Source organism: Mixophyes fleayi, chromosome 7 (genome assembly GCF_038048845.1).
Source record: "Mixophyes fleayi isolate aMixFle1 chromosome 7, aMixFle1.hap1, whole genome shotgun sequence".
NCBI lineage: Eukaryota > Metazoa > Chordata > Amphibia > Anura > Limnodynastidae > Mixophyes > Mixophyes fleayi.
In genome coordinates this window covers 150362509-150383987 of record NC_134408.1, presented here as the reverse complement: position 1 = coordinate 150383987, position 21479 = coordinate 150362509, and the positions used below count along the sequence as shown (strand labels likewise).

The following is a 21479-nucleotide window of genomic DNA, read 5'->3' as shown; positions in this document are numbered from 1 at the left end:
TTAATTAATTCTAGATCCGCCCCTGTTGTGGAAAGTATCATTTCAAAACCAAATGGGGATTCAGTAGTCCCTACACTGAGACAACCGGCAAGTGTCTGGAAACAGCTGTACACATTTAGGAGAACACTAAACAGAAGAGCAGTTACATTATCTCAGGTTTTATCTTTACAGTTATTCCCTCTAATCAGATACAAGATACTCAGAAGTGGAATTCTGTTTTACCATCGAGAATTGCCCACTCTCCGTCTATCTCCGTGTGCTTCAGGTAAGAATCTTCTATAGTGGGGTCGTAATCTGGCACAAAAATCTTCTGGAAAAATTGGATGGTGAGTGCGCTTTTCCCCACTCCTCCATCGCCCACCACCACCAGCTTGTACGTAGGTAGGTTCTCACTCAGGACCGCGCTGGTAGCCATGGTGGCCTCAACTGTGCTGGTACCTAATGGGGAAAGACAAAACAATGATTGTTAGACACAATGTAACACAGTAGGTGCATCGCTGAATGGGTTAAAGTTCCAGTCACATTACCAAATCCATGAGCAGGAACAGTGGAAGTGACCGGTCAGGTTATGTCACAGCTGCAATAAGTCTTTATAGTTTATGTTGCATATCCCCATTTTATGTAGCTCGGGTAGAAGTTATAGCAGAAGTGGACTTTGTAATATTCAATAATCAGAGCATTGGTCCGATATCATTACACAACTTAAATTCTTGGTACCAGAAAATAAATGAAAACTGCTGTTTACCAATTATTTCTGCATGTATGTTATTCTCACTATGGGGTCAACAAAGTTAGGAAGAAATCCAGCTCTGCCCTAGCCCAACTCTAACATTCTGTGTAGATATGGATTTGTACGATTGCTCGACTGCAATTTCTCTACCTGGGCAAAGTCTGCACCCAACTCTAAAAATCAGCCATCGTCTACAGTCACCGTGAGGAGCACCGCTACACAATTTAATTATGTGGAACGTCAGGGGCTGTTTAGGAAATGACTCGACTAATTTTTAAATGTAAATTTAGTCTATATTAGACATAATGTACAAAATTATGGAAAGACTCATTTAGAAATCCAGAAGATCCCATGTTGGTGTTTGCAAGGGAAAAGCTCTTTTAAGGTTAAAGACTTAGGGGTATATTTACTAAACTGTAGGTTTGAAAAAAAATGGAAATGTTGCCTATAGCAACCAATCAGGTTTCAGCTGTCATTTTGTAGAATGTACTAAATAAATGAGAAATGCTTGAATCAGATTGGTTGCTATAGAAAAACCATCTTCACTTTTTTAAACCAGCTTCGTAAATATACCAATTAGAGTTAAAGTTGTTGGCAGTCAATTAACCTACTAGTCTGTTTTTTGGAATGTGGGAGGAAACAGGAGCACCCACAACAACCCATACAAACTCCACACTGGCCCTGGTTGAGAATCAAACTCATGACCCCAGCACTGTGAGGCAGAAGTGCTGTCCATAGAGGTCTATACCTCTACAAGACCAGGCTTTGGGAACTTACAATTTTGTTCAGCTAATGAGCCATAGACAATACGTATAAAAGCGGATACACAAGTAAGGTCATATGCGCCTCTGTTCGTTAATGGACTCTCCGATGTAGAGATGGCTACGGATACAAGCTGAATATACACTTGTCCACAATTCCATTGTCTGGGATCACATTCCCAGAAAACACTGAAGAACCCTCCTGAAGGATTAAAATGCCAGGAATGAGCTCGTCTAGATGGATTCCACTGGGACTAGCAGCAATTCTGCATATACTTCTCTAGAGAAGTGTTTCTCGTATCTGTGGCAACCTGTGATGTCTAAATTGCCTAATCCCATTATAAAACTCCCTCAAAAGACAGACTGCAGCTGTAGAGTCCTGAAGCCCCCTCCTCCATCCAAGCATCTCACCCACCCCCAAAGAAAGCTGAAGCATCTGGGGCACTCAAGAGCTAACAAATCCTACTTGTCCATAATGTATTATTGCCAGCGTTAAAGACTCATTGGATTCCCAGGTTATCTGGGTTTATGTAAAATTGTTTCATCTCTTCAAAGTGCCAATAGCAATTACCCAAAAAATGTAGAAAGAAAGTCTCCTGAAATTTTGCTCTTGGAGAAGATACTTTGAGCTCAATGTGTCATCTCCAGACGACACGATATATGTTAGATAAACCCTGCTTTCTATATAGGACACAAACTGGATTCTGGCCTTATCTGCAAAGACTGACAGCTGTGTGACGAGTACTTAGATCACATGTGTACAAGTTGGTGTTTCAGAAGTTTGATGGTCAAGTGTTTCCAAACTTATTATGGGCCGAGTCTAACAGGACAGACGGAACCAGCCATTGTCCAACATTAGTTTAGTTACTTCTTTCCCCTTCGTGTTCCATACACCCATGTTTTAGGCCAAGAAGACTGCAGAGCAGTTCATTCAGAACGAGTGACATCACAGACCTGCATGGCAGCACAGTGGTTAGCACTGCACCCTCACAGCACTGGGGTTATGGGTTAGATTCTGTATGTTCTCCCCGTGTTTGTGTGGGTTTCCTCCTGGTGCTCCAGTTTCCTCCAAAGACATACTGGTAGGTTTATTGGCGGATGTTAAAAAGGACCCAAGGGTATGGAATTTAGACTAAGCTTCAATAGGGCAGGGACATCTATATGGATGATCAAATATTAATATATGTACAATGCTGCTTAATATAGCAGTGCCAGAGGTCAAAGTGGTAATTCATAAGCGGCCGTATGGAAAACGTAACGGGAAAGTAAGTGGAATGTGATAGTGTTACAATGATGAAGGCAGTAGGAGAGTAGCGGTATGTCATACCCCCCACTCCCACCACTGGGAGGCGCTATATAATTAATCTTAGTCTAAAAGCTACAGCAGATGACTGCCACTTATGAATCCAGTTCACAGAGCTGGCACAGAGTTAAACTGGGAGGTAACCCCCCCCCCCCCAAAAACAAAAACAAAAAACACACAACACTGTTCACATCCAGGAATTGTTTGTGGTTCTGCAGTTTCCTAGATTACCAATCATCTGCTCTGTATCTGCACTTTCTAGTGTTCCTGGCGCCAGATTCAACCCCCCACATTAACCAGCTCAGCAGCTGCCAGCGTGAAATGGCCCAATCCACCTCCCATTCACAACTTAATACAACGGCTGCAAGAACCAGAATGTGAGCACAACACCAGTGACCAGTGTGAGAATGTACAAATAAAAGTGAATTTGTAATGAACGCTTCTTGCAGCATTAACCTCCCACAAGTCTCAGCAAGAGGAGAGCGGTGATGGGAAACAGAAGACACGGACGGTCTGATCAGCTGCTGAGGACAAATCTTCTGTCCGATGCTCAGAATTAGGGGAATATTTATTGTCTTCCACAATTATTTCATTCCTTATCGCGATAAGGAACGATAGAGTGAGCATTTATATAAAGAGTGTTCTACTGGGACAGCAGTCACTATAAACGGCTGTCCTGGCGCACACATATTTTAGTCATGTCCTATGGTCACTTTGTGATAGTGACCAGGGGAAAGTGGGTAAGAAGCGGTGAGGGATCTGAAGATCCCTCTACCACAATGCTCTCCCCATAGGCTTCAATGACCAACTCCATCTTCAGCTGGCATTAGCCATCGGGCACAAGTTCCAAAAATCTTTGATCATCAGAACTTGTTAGATTGTGCAAAATAGCAGTCCCCATAGAAAGCTGTGCGTTCGAAGACACCGGGACTGCAGCAGATATTGGAGATATCTGTCCAATAAATTTGAATGATCCTTAAAATATGTACAACACCCAACACCATCCATTTCCCTGGGCAGAGGGCCTAAAAATTAACCAGATAGTGGGGTGTTTAATAAAAAAATAAATAAAAAAAATCAGTTTTATAAACTCCCGGGCCACATGTAATATGAAATAAACAGAAACGTTGGTACCCACAGACTGCCAGCGAGAGGCAACGCATCCACTTACAGTGAAGAAACTATGCCAAAAATACACATTTTCCTATACAAATATAAGTAATAAGACAATGGTGAAGCAGATCAGAGAGATATATAGACCTTGATTTTGCACAAAATCTTCAGTAATATCATTAGGTTTAGTACTGATACAGGGCAGGGGCTGCAGGCCTATCTCTGGGCATTATACCACCATTCTGAAGATCGAGGTAACATGTACATAGATATTACAGAACATCTTAATGCAGAGTAATCTCCGTTCAGTGCTCAGGATGGAGCAGACAGATCAGTGTGGAGGAACCTCAGACTGAGCCATGGACATGAATATCTGACTTAAAGCTAGAAGAACCTGCAGACCTCAGTAACTACCCCTACTGGCTGAAGGAAGGCATTACATAGACCAGGAATAAGTTGGGCAGTGCATTTCCTAGCAGGATAAATAACTCAATTTTAGTAAAGAGGTAGAGATCTAAAATCTTAATCTTCAAAACAGACGATCCATCATCATATACAGTATATAAGTAGTAATTATTCCCTGCAGTTATCAAACAAAATATTCCCAAGATTCTACTATAATATTGGCTCTAGTGTTAAGTGCTGTATCCAGCTGGAAACTGCCTCATTCCTATGTTAAAGTCGGTCTCCTACACACAATAGCCCTAGAGGCAGCCTATAGTGAGTGCATGGCATTATTAGGGTTTCATGACTGGAAGGATCATCATCAACATTTATATAGCGCCACTAACTCCGCAGCGCTGTACAGAGAACTCACTCACATCAGTCCCTGCCCCATTGGCGCTTACAGTCTAAATTCTCCAACATACAAACACACAGACGTGGGTCAATTTGTTAGCCAATTAACCTACCAGTATGTTTTTGGAATGTGGGAGGAAACCTGAGCACCCGGAGAAAACACGGGGAGAACATACAAACTCCACACAGATAAGGCCATGGTCGGGAATTGAACTCATGACCCCAGTGCTGTGAGGCAGAAGTGCTAACCACTGAGCCACCGTGCTACCCATAGATTATATGTTGTGCATTAATATTTTAGCCATTACAGATTAGTAACATACATATTAGATAGAATAATCCATAAACGACATTTTGTACCTCTTTATGCGAGAAGGATAATATGCCTTAAGACTTCTTATTGCAGTCAGGTAAATTGAAGTGTAAGGGAAACTACAGAAACTTATTGAATCCCTGGTCAGAGTTAAATCAGATTTGAACCAATCTATTGTGGTTATAATGGATGTTTTTATTGGCATTTTCATCAGTAATTAAAGGTCTAGCTGTGAAGGCCACAACGAGGTGCGAGTGGGACAGATGGGCAGGGTGCGGGGGTGATCTACGGCACCAGAATACACAAGAAATCTGAGACTCTGAACAGAATCCATCAGAGAATAGATCACATTAGGGTCATAAACAACTCAAATCTGAATAGGAAACATTAGTTTCCCCATCTTACAGTAGAATAGAAAATATAATCTATAAGACCTGTTAAATGAGGAGATCTTGGATTCTCACTCCTGATTTAGAAAGCACATTATTTAAAATATTTTTTTTTGTGACTTGTCCTTTTAAATTCAGAAGCAAAGCTGAGAACAAGTTACTGTCAGGAGAATGAAGTCACATCACATGATCTGCGGCTGCCAGAACTCTCTGCACCGCGAGAGGCACCAGAACATAATTCTCTCTCGGATCCTGGCACCTTCTCCAAGGTCTTGGGATGCGGAGGCTCCATCTATGCAGCTTCCCGGCAACGTGGCAAAGAGCTGAACATTTCTTTCAAGCTGTCTCAGATCCTTTCAACAATCAAACTGGTTACGAATGTTAATTAGATCTCAGAGAGCTGGATGTTCAGATGGATGATAGAAGAGAATGGAGCTAATTGGTGTCTATTTGCTGAAATGCAGAACGTTAACCAATTCATTTCCAATCAGTTCAGTAATGTATACAAGGGGTAGGAGGTTTTTTGGGTCTTTACAGCCCTAGGAAAATAAGACGACTGTCCCCATATTGTACACACATTGTGAGGGGCTCTCTTATGTAGCACTGTTAAGGTGGACCCTATCATTCTGTGCCATAACCCAGTATCACTGAGGTGTGAGGCACTGCATTCCCATGAATACTGGTTTAGCTTATAAGAGGACTGCCTCTATTGTGAGATTGGTATAAGATCCTGGCTGTAATGTCTCAAAACTGGAGGGAAGTAGGTTCAGAGGAAATAACTACTTCACAGAAAGGGTAGTGGATAAGTGGAACAGACTCCCATCAGAGGTGGTAGAGGCTAATACAGTAGAGCAATACATGCTTGGGATAGACCTAAGGATCAAATAAGGTTTAAGGTACCATAGGTTGAAATATGGGCAGACTGGATGGGCCAATCGGCTCTTATCTGCTGGCAAATTCTATGTTTCTATGATTTATTTTAATAGACAATAGTTGGGGGGGGGGGGGGGGTATAGAAAGATTATATTATGCATCTTGCACACATACTGTAAGTGCACCTGTACACAGACTGTCACACAAGCGCACACTTCACACCAATCCTGCGCTCTTAAGTACCCAGCGCACTATACTACATGGGAAACTTTGTGAAGGAGCTTCTAGTGCTCTGTTAAAGGACAATTTAGAAGTTGGTCTATGACTAATAGTCGTTTTTTTACGCCTGTGTACGAACACCAACTACCATGATAATTTTCTAGAAATGCTGCCAATTTCTATTACATTATAAAGATCTAAATACAGAGGGAAGGCGCTGGAATGGACTGAAACAAATGTGTCCAATTTGGACCATACAAAAAAGCCCTATAAAGACACATTGAAGCAGGTTGTACTCACATTATGATTTATGGACACAAGTCTTTAGTTACCATAAAACTGAGGTAGTAACTGAGAAAAGCTGTAGAGGATGTGGGAGAACAGATAGGATTGGACACACACTAAGCTCACATTACAGTTTGTCTGCACAGCCATATACACAGACTATACACTTTGTGTCAAGACCGAAAATGCTATTAATAAAAAACAAAAACCTCAAAATCATACCCGCCATGTGCCTTGTAGTAACAAGGAGCGCCATTGAGGGGATGAGCTAATAATTAGAAGAGTGTTAGCAGAATGCGCCGTACGATCTCATGTTTCCAATAATGAACCGCCGGATCCGAGAAAGGACACTTTGTATGACACAACTCTCATGCCATCTGCTGCAGGCTGAACACAATCATCCAGTGGATTTGTTGAAATCTGCTGAAATGAAGCCACATCTGCACTTAGGATGAGATGAGTGGGACAGCTGGTGAGGGGAGGGGTAGGAAGACCAATCTCCTATTTTAGTTGTCTGACTGAGAAGCCCATTACCATCACGCCTGTCTATACAGGGCTCGCCTGTGGGAGCTGGAAGTCATTCAGCCCCTTGACACAAAAGCCAGATTGTGGGCAATTAAATGTAAATGTTATGCTGTAAGGATTACAACTTGCTGTGTGCAAGTGGCCGGTGCCCTTTAAAGTTTAAAGTGGTTAGAATGGTAGCACAGTGGTTAGCACTGCTGTCACTCAGAGCTGGGATCATTGGTACAATTCCGACCAGAGCCCCATCTGTGTGGATTTTGTATGTTCTCTCTGTTTTTATTTGAATTTCCTCCAGGTGCTCTGGTTTTCTCCCAAAGCCCAAAAACATACTGCTAGGTTAAACTGGCTTTGGACACAATGGACCCAAATCTGTGTGGTAGACAATTTAGACTAAGCTACGGGACTGATGTGAATGATTGGATGTTCTCTGTAAACTCTAAACTTATTCCACGATATCCAATACCTGTCTTGGAGTGAGGTGAGGTCACATTAGGGGGTGGGGTTACAGGGGCAAAGGATTTGTAGAGGGGGGTTTCCACACCACACCGCCAGTGGGCGTGGCCAGCATGCATGGGGGCATGGCTATAATTTTAGACAGCGCTTGGCTGCTCTCCAACTGGGAAGCGGGGCCAGGGTCCAGCCACCTCAATTATACAGTGCTCCAGACTTTGAGGGGGGTTTCCAGGCACTATGAACCCCCCCCCCCCCCCTTCAGTTTGCCTATAGGTTATACAAGTATAGATACTGTCACTAATATTAAACCATCTCTCACTGACGATTGGACGCAGAGCGTAAACTTCTAAGAGAGCACGATGGGGAGAATGAAGAGAGCCAGCTAGGAACCCACAACCAATACTTGTCTCCTGGCCACACAGCTTGAAAGGGACAAGTTACATAGAGAAGAAAATACAGCTAGTCCTTGGCGTTGTGATAGGATAAAATGATGAAAGGTGTTTTTGTAGACACTAGAAATAATGTCTCTCTCTGAACACAGGATTCTGTTTTGGGTAGTGACAGTCGCTTACTGGATAGAGATGCCAGAGAGTAAGTGCATTATAATTACTTGGTCTGGATCCTAACCTCTCAGATATTGGGCAGATAAGTCCAGCCTCAGACAGCTCACAGGCCCAGAATAGGGAAGGTTACACAGGTGACAATGTAGCCCTGTGAGGGACACGATACATGGCCATCAACTAAATGGAGATTGGTTCAGACATCAGTCTACTGACCTGCATCACATGACCGTATGACGTCACTCTTGTCAACTACATAAACCTGCGCCAACCACGACTTAAAGGAAGGTAAAGGAACGGGGACCTTAACATTGAAAGAAACTCATTTACAATGGGGCATTGCAGTAAATTTCCTTTAAGCCGGCAGCAACCGCACTGGTCATCACCCGCACTCTCTAGACAGCCATATTGGTTCAGCCCATAAATCCATCGCTGGAGGCATGACACCTCGTGCCTCAGTGAGGTCACTAGAATTCATAGGTCAAGTAAAATATTCTGTCATCAGCTTATGCTGCAATTACATCAGGAGTTTAGTGAATTGATATATTGAAAACCAGGAATCACTGCGACAATATCGCTATGGATACACCAAGCGCTGTCACAACATCTCACCGAACATTAACTCTTTCAAACAATAGACAACTAAGACTACCAGAGCAGGGACAGAACGGTGCCAACTTACACCCCCTAAGCAATTAAGCAGATTAACTGATGTGTGCCAGGCATCCCATCTACACAGACATCAGCATGACAGACTGAATGGAGGAGGGTGATGGAAAAAATACCAAGTATTTGGATTTATCGATAGCGATAATGGCTACAAAAGGACAACTCTGGAGCCAGCGGTAGCCGCCCAGCACCATTTATCCTGCATCTTTTTTATTTTTTTTAGTGAGACAACTCCTAGATTAGAATGTAAATAGCCATTAAAAAGGTCACCGTCTTAATTATTTAGACTCGGAAACCATTAACAAAAACAGTGAGGGTGAATAAAACCCCCAAATGGGCAACAGGTAATATGACATCTTAAGGACAGTGGGCAGATGGAGGGAGGAGACCAGATGCAAGTCTACAATAGGCCATTATGTGTGACAACGCGACTGGTGGCCGCTGGTTGGCGCGTAATGTGCAGGGCAGTCGGTGCTTTGGGTATTTTCTTTCAAGGTCTTGCAGTAAATTCTGCTCCCAGTTATACAAGTATGGGGGCAGCACTGCACAGAGAATAAATAATCATTCACTGTCCCATTGGAGGTCACTGTGTAAATTCACAATTAAACTACCAGTATGGTTCTAGTGTGGTGGAGAAAACCCACAGATAGGGCCTTGGTCAAGATCGAACCGCCATGCTCTGCGTCAGCAATGCTAACCACTGTGCTGCCCCAAATGCAGAGATAACATTTCAGTGCTCGCTACAATCAGTAAGGTTAAGGGGTAGACTTTCAGGAGCAGCCCTACCGTCCCCCCTTGCCAGTACTGCACATAGAAGATACCAAGGGTTGGCACCCTACCACTCTAATCAGATTATATAATAGATACCTTATGTATAATACTGGGGACGCTAGAGTAATTGTAGACTAAGCTTGGGCAGGGCCCTCTTACCTCTATGTATTACCTCTATGTATTATTGTTACTGTTTGTTCCCAATTGTAAAGCGCTACAGAATCTGCTGGCGCTATATAATAAACGTTGATGAATTGTGATTCTGTTTTGCAACAGTTGCTTGATTATCACAGTGTCATAACACCCACACTACCAGCAACATAGTGCAAATGCCAGGAGATCTAAGGACAGTGCGCCTTAGCACTGCTAGCGCCAAACTAGGATAAAACAATTGCTGTGCCCAGGTCACACACTGCTGCATTTGATGCGATTTTGGATACAGATTCTCTTGTGTCTTTACGGGTAAATAGGAAACTCAGTTACAGACTCCCAGATGCAAAACCTAGTGAAAACAATTATATTAAATGTGTTTATAAACAAACTTCAAGTTAAACAAACGTGTGTATTTTTTGTTTTAGAGAAAAGTGGTGTAATATACACAGTTTCAATTAGGTTTATAGATTTGGCTACAGAAGAGTTGATTGTAATGTGGCATTTTCAGTTTTTGTGGATTAAGGTCACTAATTCCAATACTGTGGTGTCCTTACTCCATGCTCTGAATATTATTAATACTAGCAGGGTTACATAAACAGGAAAACATTACAGAAGTGGAGTCACAGAAACTGAGGACATGAATTGTTGTGTGTTTTGCAACCAGGGACCACAAAATTGTACAACTTGTGTTTATACAACCAGTTGCTTCCTAAATTGTGTGCTACATGTAGCAAAAGCTCTCTGCAAACTAAGGTCAGCCTTAAACGTTGAGCTAAAGCACAAAAGTGCCACTTTTATATAAAACTTATATAACCGGAGTACAGCAATGACTGAGTGAGATAGAGACGCTATATTCCGATTACACAAGCCTTTGCTAACTAGTTACAGCCAACATAAAGTCTCCAATTGTGTGGAGATGCGCAGAGAAGGGGTTTAATGGCCATGCTCCATTTTTTTAAGAGTGTATTTTGTTTAAAGCGTATATACCAAGCAAAGAATCTATTGCATCTATTTATATATGCGATAATTCACACACAGTGTAAATTAGGAGATTGGAAGCCACCGTGTTTTGGGATTATATAAATACACCAAACCACAAGGCGAATACAGGTAACATCTGAGATCCATATCAATTAAATTTATAAGAAGTTATTCCTTCCACTAAAGCCATGGGGACTCACCATTTACACCGATCACAGCATCACTTCTATGTCATATCTCTATCACATATTTCAGTCACTCAGTTACTGTTTAGTTACACACCTATTGGTGTTAAAACTCTGCATTTAAGATGCGTTTCCAACACAAGTTTTGTACAAGGAAAATGTATGTGAAGAAAAATCATTGTACCAAACGAGACCGGAAAAATTTGCGTTTAACAAGCGTTGTGCGTCAATTATTTTTGACCACTTCTAATTCAGGGCAACGCTGTTGAAGACTTCCATTCATCTCGATGGGAGCGTGTTCTAAATGCAATTGGATGACATTAACAAGCGTTTACGTTAAACAAGATAACTTCCTCTTTTTTTAGTCACATGTTAAAAAAAACAAAACCCCCCAAAACATACATGAAATGCGTAAACACAACACGCTTTTCATGCATTAAAAGATGCAGATCAAACAATTGTAGGTAAGTAGCCTTAATGATACAAATGTTTGGTCTTTAAATATCCTGTAACAGGTAAACAGAATTGTCAGAAGAACTTTTTACCTGTGGTGTATAAGGAGAACAGAGGATGGGACAGCGATGATTTGAGCTGGGTACACACTACAGAAAATTTCTCCCGATGTTATATCGGAAACTATGTTACCAATAATTGAAAGTCCCAATCAGCCAATTCCTGTGTACACACTATACACGTTTTACACGATTTACCTTCAGATCTGTGCTCTTCATCCCTCAACCATTGGCTTAAAAGATTGTGACCCTGTAAACTCTATGGAGATCTGTGGACACTGCTGGTCTTGAGTGTACACACTGCAGAACGGAACAACATCGATCCATCGTTTATAGAGATTTTTTTAGTCTGGTTATAAAAGTCTAATGAAACGATACGATACGCTTTGGTGCGATAAAACACGATCGTGGAAGCGTACACACTAATGCAATATCGGACCTTACAGTTTATCATGTGATTGGCACAATAATCCGGTGAAAAAACTGTAGTGTGTACGCAGCTTTAGAAACAAAATTAGATTCTCTCTAAACGAGTTTATTTCCTGGAAAAAAAAAAAAAAAAGTGTGAAATACTTTTCCCTTACTCAACAGAAGTTTCTGCAGCCTGGTTTACTGGAGGTAGGAAGCAGAACTTGTGCTTTCACAGTGCTTTTGAAACACAACAGAAACATGACACACTATTGGGCAATATTCAAATAATTGCCAATTAACTTGCAGTTTAATGCATGAGCAAAAAAAAAACCAAAACACATTACAAACTTGGTCATATCTTTTTTTGGCTGACTGGACCTGACGTCAATTGTAGCTGAACAGTTTCACAACCTGCCCTGTCCCGGCTTCAACATGCCACAGGTAGGCAAACTATAGCTCTCCAGCTGTTGTGAAACTACAAGTCCCAGCATGCCTTGACAGCTACAAACACTTTTTTAGATTTTAGTTCCACAACAGCTAGAAAGCCGCAGCTTGCCAACTTATGCAACATTATAAACCTGGACAGCTACAAACACTTCTACAGCCAGCAATTCCACCCTCCCCTTATCTTCAACACAGAAAAAAACTTAAGGAACTGATGGAATTGCAAAACTAAATAGTATTAATAACAATTCACAACAGTACTTTGGTTCAACAGAAAACATATACTGAACACACCTCAATAGTATAATCCCAGGGTACCAGAATATGGGGGCCCTGTGAATGATCTAAAAGAAGAGATATTTAGGGAACTGAACCTTTTAACCCCTGATTGCCCACTTCGCACAGGATTTCTAGTTTGCTGATTTTGTATTCCCATTGATGGTATACATTATCTATTGTGTGGGGGGGGGGTGTCTAATGTTCTGCAGAAGGGACTTGGGGGGGGGGGGGGCTGTACTTAGAACACCCACATTCCCTGTAATGCTCGTTTTGTAATGTGTCCAAGAACAAGATAGCATCTCTAAGTCATTACAAATGGCAGGGGTACAGACCACTCCTGGCACCCACAGGGTTAAACGTGGATAATGATGAGATCATTGATTGTTCCAGCCAAGATCCTTGTATCCCATTGTACCCATACTGGTGGGACCTGGGTGCCAGTCATCCCCTGGGTGCAAGGCTATGAGGTTACTGGTTCTGCCTGTACTCACCAGACGTATCCCCAGGCAGGCTGCCCCTCACACAGGTCCTCTCACTGCATAGTGTGACATGGATTGGTCCCCCACCAAAAAAAAAAAAAAAGTAGGGACTGCTCCCACCAGCTCCCTCCCTCCCTTCTACGGGAGCTACTGCAATCTAATGCTCACTTTCTACGCTAACCATTCTTTATATTGCAACAGCTGATGCTAAAAATAGATGCTGTCCGGGGGAGACACTTTCACTACCCAACTCCTTTACAGAGGTCTTGTTGCTCTTTATCTCTTGTCCTTCCTATAAGACATAAGAATGGACAGTTTGCTTTATCCATCAATGAGTTTCACCCGGTCAGTCACTGAACTGATACACTGAAAGATGCAAGTGAAGGAGTCCTCCCCTCTCGGGTACAATGGACTCTTCCACAAGCTGTGCCCTCAGTACGTTGCTCTTAAGGTGGCCCGGAGTTGTGACACAAGATAAAGTCATTGCATGAAGATTCAGTGGTTTTATAATGTACAGAACAAATGGTACGTTGAATTATTCGTGGAAACACATGTCAGTGTTTGTTTTTTAGTGCACAGAAGAAGTGATTAGCGCCTTTGTTCTAGGACGACCTTAAGAAAACCACTCCTTGTACAAGACCGGTTATCTGTCATTCTGTGCCTGCCTGAGGCTATAGTACTGGGTGCCTGCAGAGCAGGGACTGGGTGCTCCTAGGTTCTGTTATCTAGGGGTGCCCAGCCCTGCAATGCAATGCCTGGACTCATACAATGCAATTCCTTACAGGTCACATTGTGACTCAGCTGCTCACATGATGTCCTGTGTGTCACTTATTGCAGGTTTAGAACTAATGTGTCACATATTGTTGTATTCTACTCCTTAATGAGGCCAATTCCTCTGTATATAGAAGTAATTGACTGATGTTAGACTGTGACCATGAGTTGTCTCTATTTTGCACAGTTTGGATTTTCCCAAACCTCCTTAATGTCCCTCTTTTCTTATTACATCTGATGTATAAGAGCTGTATAAATAAACACATTAAACTGCAGCCAATATGTGTCTAGCTGGCTCCTAACTGTGTATTAGCGTCCGCCCTGTATAGTGTGTTTTATGGTTCCTGTGAAACTCAGATGTTTATGCAGTGCTGAAACCCCTTGCTTTGTGTAATAACTGCAATAATATTATTCTTATATAACAATTATATGTAACTTTATGTAACACATATCTTGTTAGTCAGGGAAAACAAAACGTGACAGTTTTACTGTCTGTATCTCTTTCTCTTAATATGTTGACATAGAAGATAGAAAATAAAGTTTTTTGTTTTTTTTCTTTTACTTTATTCAAGAAAGTGGAGAAAGAAGTTTTTCCAGTCCAACTTTTTTCCCATTGCTTTTCCTCTGTGACTAATTCATATTTACCGCTGGTTTTAATGTAGAAATCATACAATTTGACTTTGTCAAATGTATCATCACTCTTTGTAAATACGGTTAAAAATTAATTGTCATTCCTATACATCCCAATTGTGAAGCGCTACGGAATTTGCTGGCGCTATATAAATAAATGTTGATGATTCACCTTGGGTTAGACACTTGGTGCGACTGATTGGCAAATTGGTTGGTGTTTTAATAAAAGTAGGGGAATAGCGCCTGTCTTTTTTCTATGTTGTACTTTGTGCGACTGTCTATCAGGGCGTGGTCAGAGAAATTCAAAAAATCTAATTAGAAGCATTACTTATATAACTTAAGACTGAGCTACATAGGACCGTTAACTGTGCCAACACCCAGTTTAAATGTCTTTATCGATTGTACTGGTCTACGACTTTTCTGAATACAGCGGTATGAAGGTTTGGTTTTATAAGTACTGTTTTAAACATAATTTTTTGCTAATTTAGCCCTATATTTTTGGGACCTAACCACCTTGGCAGAGAATTGGGATTTGTGTGAGCTCCAAACTGAAAAGCCTGGACTCTTGCAATCCGATTGAGAAATGATCCATTAAGGTGAAATCACCAATCTGATGATGGCTGTAACGTCTTCAGTTCTCTCTCATTGCTGATGGATGATAATTGTTACACTGTGTCACAGACTGTAACTGGAGACAACGTCAGCATACTGTACAGTCGGTGCTGAAGTGGGCAGGATGCAGCAGGGATACCCCAAATTCGGGAGCCCCCCAGACATTACAGGAGAGTGGGTAAGAATGGCTTTAAGATCATTTAATGCACTATATGAAAACCTCTCAACTGAATGTTTAAAACAAGGATCCTAACAGAATTGTTAACGTATTTGAAGCAATTCTTTTGAATGGTTTATTAGGAGCCTATGAGCATTTTTCTCTAGCCAACACCAGATACTGGATGTGGTATAGGGAGAAAATAACATAAAACAAACAAAAAAAACCACAAAAACAGCTGTGTGTTTTTTAAAGGAGAAATCCTCCATCTGCACATTGCTCCAGGGGCAAAACTGTTTAGTTAAACTTTACATAGTACTAAAATATATACAATAATCGTGTTTTTTCTTTGGTTTGGGGCTGGCGTCATCCTCTGATATTGAGAAATAATCTTCAGTTGCGGTTATTTCCTACAGCGCCGATGTGCCGTTACCCAGAGTAACCAACTGAACGTTTACCCTAGAGGCGATCAACGATGGTTACTGATTGGTTGCAACGAGACATGGGCAATTAGCGCCATGGTAGTAAATAACTCTGACTTTTCAGTTGTGCAAAAAATAAATAGTTTTATATATTTTGCAATCAAGCTGAGCAATCCAGAAATCAAAGAGTTTAAAGATCAGTCTCCTGGGGACCCCTCCCTGATAATCCTGCGCCTACAGGATGTTTCCTAGAAAGTTCCATTTTTAATACTGTCATTTCCAGGTTGCTTTGCTTAGAGGGAACAGTGTTCACCAGCCTATCAGATCACTGTGAGGTTAATCAGACGAGCTCTGACGATTATAGCAGTAATGAGAGGTCATTAGCTCTGCTCCGTGACAAGTTTTCACTAAGTAACACCTGCATGTATAAAACACTGCATGAGTGACAGACTGGAAAACACTACACTACTGATGTAACCAGGACCTCGGGCATCATTCATCTACTGAATAAAACAGGAGACTTTATTATGTATGAAAAGTATCTTCGTAAGCTTTTTTTTGGAAGTTTACCTGTAACAATGTGTATAGGGACAGGTGTGATATTGTGAGATGGATTTTATACAAGAATATTGTGTCCTGAGAAGCCACTAGACATGGAGAATACTATGTTCTCTGTTTTTTAGGAAACCATTTTTTTTAGTTGCTCAATGCATGCTGCCATACTTTTTAGAAAACACGTATCCATATTACAGGGCAGTGGAGAACTAGTACACTAGTGCCGTATCTTGGGGTAAAACAAGTAAGATCATGAGCTAATGACAAGCTTTGCGTTACTTGTGTGTTACGGGTCTTTCAAGGAGAAACGAAGTCTAGAAAACATTCTCTCACCCTGGTGAATGTAAGTAAATGTACCCATATGCACGCACTTTCTGACAAACTTTTGCGTCATGTCTCCTGCAATGCATCGTTCACAATCTTTAGGGCTCAGTAAAATACAATGGAGGCCTGAGGGAATATATACTATTTATATTTAAAATGATCCAATTTTCCAATCACGAATGTTAGGAGAGAGATAAATCATATACACGTACCCTGCGTGAGTAAGGAAGCCGCAGCCAGTCAAAAGGGCGTCTTTATTCCAGACCCAGATAACCCCTTACACTACTGACTGTATATCACTGTACAGCTGAGTACACTGAGCTGCAAGTTTCAGTATCTCTGTGTAAAGAAATGGTTCAGTTAATGTGGTATTACGCAGGAGCTTTGAACTCCGGAGCATTTCCACATACTGGGCCACATATTTTTTAAAAACTCACGTAATTTGGCGATACGCACGGCCATATTCAACTAAGTGAAGCAGAGCTGAAGAGACGTCTTCTGTACCTGTTCCCGTATTCGTTGCATAGGCAAACTGAGAGGGGGTTTCCTAGTGCCCGGAAATCCCCCCTCCAAGCTTGGGGCACTGTATAATTGAGGTGGCTGGACCCTGCTTCCGCTTCACACAGCTCTGCTTGAAAAGGGAGAGCTGCGTGCACCTAACAGTAGTGCATGCAGCATTGCCCACGTATATTAATGGGAATAGGAAGAGTTGGAGAGCACTGTCTAATATTATAGTCACGCCCCCTTGCATGCTGGTCACGCCCACTGGCAGTGTGGTGTGGAAACTCCCCTCTACAAATCCTGCGTTTGCCCCTGCGTTGAATATGGGTACGGGTACAGGCAGTCACAACACACTGCAGAATTAAATACATATATTAGGATGTTATTAATATCTACTGTACATAAAATACATTTTTACAATTGCTCCTGATTGTAAACACATGTTCTAGCTGTATACACAGCCGTCATCACTAGTAATCTGTACTTACACCTGACCTGTAGCTGGAGCAAGTGATACGGCTGAAAATCACGTACCTTAGAGAAGCCCAAAGCGTGAAGCAGACACTGCTGCGTGCGCTCAAGCTTGGCACGACCTTACTGTACATTGACTACGCTTATTCGCCCCCTCACTCCCCCGTTCCGCCCATGAATTCGTAGGCTGTCGGGAGTGTCATTTGCGTTCGAAGATGAATTGGATGCACTTGTGTTCCCTGGCGTATAATCCGTTTCTGGGCATATGCAAAGTGTTTTAATGCAAAATATGGCACATATAGACTTTTATTTTCCTTAATGAATCAGACCATGCTGCTCAGTGGTGACAGATTGAAGTGAAAGGGAAACGCTTCTCCATGGACTATGCTTCGAAGACGCCTGATACAATGTTTCCCATGTGACAGGCGATGAGCATTCCGCATTCACTCCATACGGTGCATTCCGAGAGCTTTGTAGCTGTAAAATCTCCAGTCTGACACCAACCTAAGCGCAACATGCACCGCGTACAGCTAGACAATATTACCTTTGCTGCTGTGAACAACACAAGCGATAAATCCCTCAACGTCGCAATATATCAAATAAAATATCACCAAGGCAGCTGACAGTTACTTTGCCTAAAGCACTAAGGGTTAACTTACTGCCTCACCAGGGCAATCGCTGTAGGTTTGAGCGGGTAGTTGGCTTGTGCAAGTGTATTGGAACTGAAAGCCCAGATTTGGCCTTAAAGTTCCACTAAGAACAACAACAGAAAAATAGTTAAAAAATAGATACAAATATGAAAAAAAATAAATCTTTAAACATTAAAAAAATTCTCATTTTTCGATGGCGATAACAGAAGAGATATTATGGTGGTACAAATAGGGTCATGTGTACACAGCTATGTAATTCCAATATTTGTACCATAAATCTATACACTCGGTACACAGACTAGATGACTACACTTTGTAGAGACCAATGACCATGGTTTGGAACCAAAGAAAGTGATACTGTACGTGTAGTGCCCCCTGCTGCCGGGGAATGGCATTGCATTGCTATGGGGTACTGTTTGTCAGTCATTTTGTCTACATAATTAGATAGAAACCTTACATAATTGGTTGTTGTGCCACAAAATAAAGCTTTTTGTGTCGCAAATTAATTTTGTAGCACAAAAATATCTCCAGTGGCAGATAACATACTTTGTCCTACTGAATCACTGCACCACAACAAAACAAGTAGGAAATTCTTCTGTCCGACTATAAAGGTTTATTCTCTTAACAGTTGACAGGGAAAAAAATTATGTTTTAATGGTTAAGAAATTAATAAGTTTACATTCTGTTATGCACGTCTAGTTGCTATCCAATAACGTCTAGTTGCTATCCAATAGCAGTCATTCAGGTCTGAAGGCTGTGGTCAAGTAGACTGGCTACTGGGTCCCGAGCCCCTGCTTATATACAGTCAGTGAATACAGTAAAACAATGCAGATGATGTGGCTTGTTTCTATTGGTCCAGGTTTCAGGAAGGTCCAGTGTACTGCAGGTCATAGGCCAGTTCAAACCAAAATATACAAAGGTGGGGGTCAGGTCTCCAGGGGATGCACTCCGATTTTCCCGCCAAGAATCCAGTTTAAACTAGTCTATTTACATTACACAGACAGCATAATTTCAAACATTTATTCCCTAACATCGCTAACTAGAGTATGCAATGTGCGATCCCTTTGGCGAATGAACCGGACAACTGCTGATGAATAGGGGATTAAAATGACACTAAACATGACATAGTTCCTGCATCCTGAACCTTTGATTTCACTAACGTGTATATAACTTATAATATTAACTGTAAATATTGCTACATTTTGACATAAATAACTATGTGTTGCAACTACAATTAATGTGTACTAATTAAAAATGTGTATGTTCCTTTGAATGCGTGTAAATGTGCAAAACCTGTTGTTGCCACGTGTTGCGGCTGGATACGCCCTTCACGCTGTAGCGTTCTCTACGCATAATTTTCAGACAAAAACGATCAAGTTGTTAGATATTAATTGAAATAACTTTATTCAATTAGCTGACTTCCACGATTCTAAACAAAGAGTTTTTTGTAGACTATGGTGTGAAATTTGATAGTGTTTCCATGAACGACATTTTGAAGACATTTTTCGATTCCCCCAGTGATATAGAATATCATTGCGTGATCCTTGCTGTAGGTTGGAAGTTCTCCGATCCACCGGACCTGTCCCTCACTCTATATCAAACTTGAGCTCTCCCAGTTTCATCAGACACATCTCTGTTTCCGTAGTCGGTATATACAACTTCGTGACCTCACAATGACACTTGTGGGAAACCGTGTCTCTGGCTTTAACATTTTTCTGCAAGTTTAATTAATAGGCAAAAAGAGACAGAGAAATTTAGGGGTCTATTTATGACCCGTCCCATATTGCTCATGTTAATTATCATTTCTTATTGCAATTCTAAGAAATGAATTAACATGACATTTTATTAAAATTGATTAGTTGGGACAGTGGCTCCGATAGGAGCATGTTCCAGCATATACTCTATAGTACAGATTCTTATGGCCTAGGACAATGGGGAGGAGCACGAACCGTACCGGGGGGGGGGGGGGGGGGGTGGGGGATCCAGAGACCTCTCTCCTGTGATGCTATCCCTATAGGGTACAACAGATAAACACTAGGGTCAACACTAATTGACTAGGGTCAATTTGTTAGCAGCCAATTAACCAACCAATATGTTTTTGGAGTGTGAGAGGAAACCAGAGCACCCAGAGGAAACCCACACAAAATCGGGGAGAACAGACAAACTCCTCACAGATAAGGCCATGGTCGGGAATTGAACTTATGACCCCAGTGCTGTGAGGTAGAAGTGCTAACCACTGAGCCACCGTGCTGCCCAAAGTAGGTCATTTACAATGATAAAAAACCTCTTCGGGTATATGCCCCTTATACATGTATGTACATTGCTGAGAACTTATATAGGGGGAATAACTAAGATATTTTGATAACAAAGCGTCGCACGTTTACAAATATCTAGTAATAATATAATGCTAAAACATTCTGAGTTTGTCAGGTCAGATGGATACACAGGGACAGAGATTTCCATTAGACTTTAGTTGAATATTAATATATTGTTTGATTTACTAGGCTGAGTGGACAAAGAAACCCTCATTGTGTTTTGCACATTGTCACTGAGATCGTTACAAACACCAGATAACAATCGATAGCCACAATCAGCAACATCGATGTTCCAGATCGTTCTCCTCACCTGGAGAGCTGCAGATTGGGAACCTCCATGATGAGGGGGGACGAGGATACAATTAACGCAGCCTCTGATGCTGTAGATATCTAGATGGTTCTTCTGACATTTCTACAACACAATTGTTTTATCCACTCTTCTCTTCCACAAATATTCTGATGCTTCCTGTACAAAACCCATATTCCGAAAAAAAATCCTTTGCTGCCGTGACCAGTAGATAAACCACTAATGTCCCGTCCCCCCCCTCCCCCTGGGTGTAACATGGTATACTTAGAGTTGGAGGCTGGATTATTGCCTGTTTGGTAATGGGCAGACAGGGAAATCTGTTGGAACGAAGATGCTACATGTTAAACATGGTAAAATCAATGTCTGGGGTGGGAGAGAAGAGTTTATTGATGATATATAACAGCCTCAGCTCACGCTTTGTAAGTGGAATAGAGAAGAGTAGATGAACTGGCTGATAGCAGAGTCCTGATTGATAGGGGACAGGGTGTGGGGGACCATGGGCGACGGAGATGGATATTGTGCAGCTATATGGCCGTTGCTGTTGCTACTTGAATCATT

The 21479-nt window shown here is 41.6% G+C and overlaps 1 protein-coding gene across 2 annotated transcripts in view; it reads right to left on the bottom strand.

Annotated features, from left to right (window-relative positions):
- Positions 1–21479, bottom strand: part of MRAS (muscle RAS oncogene homolog) — a 43628-nt gene that overhangs the window by 7787 nt on the left and 14362 nt on the right. The window contains exons 1-2 of one of the 2 annotated variants that reach the window (XM_075181123.1): positions 13219–13375; positions 223–438 (exon numbers count right to left, since the gene is read on the bottom strand). In XM_075181123.1, coding sequence (XP_075037224.1) covers positions 223–415 — 193 coding nt within the window. In that variant the 5' untranslated portion in view covers positions 416–438; positions 13219–13375. Of the gene's footprint in view, positions 1–222; positions 439–13218; positions 13376–21479 lie in introns of those variants that run through there. The other variant, XM_075181124.1, reaches the window with a different exon arrangement.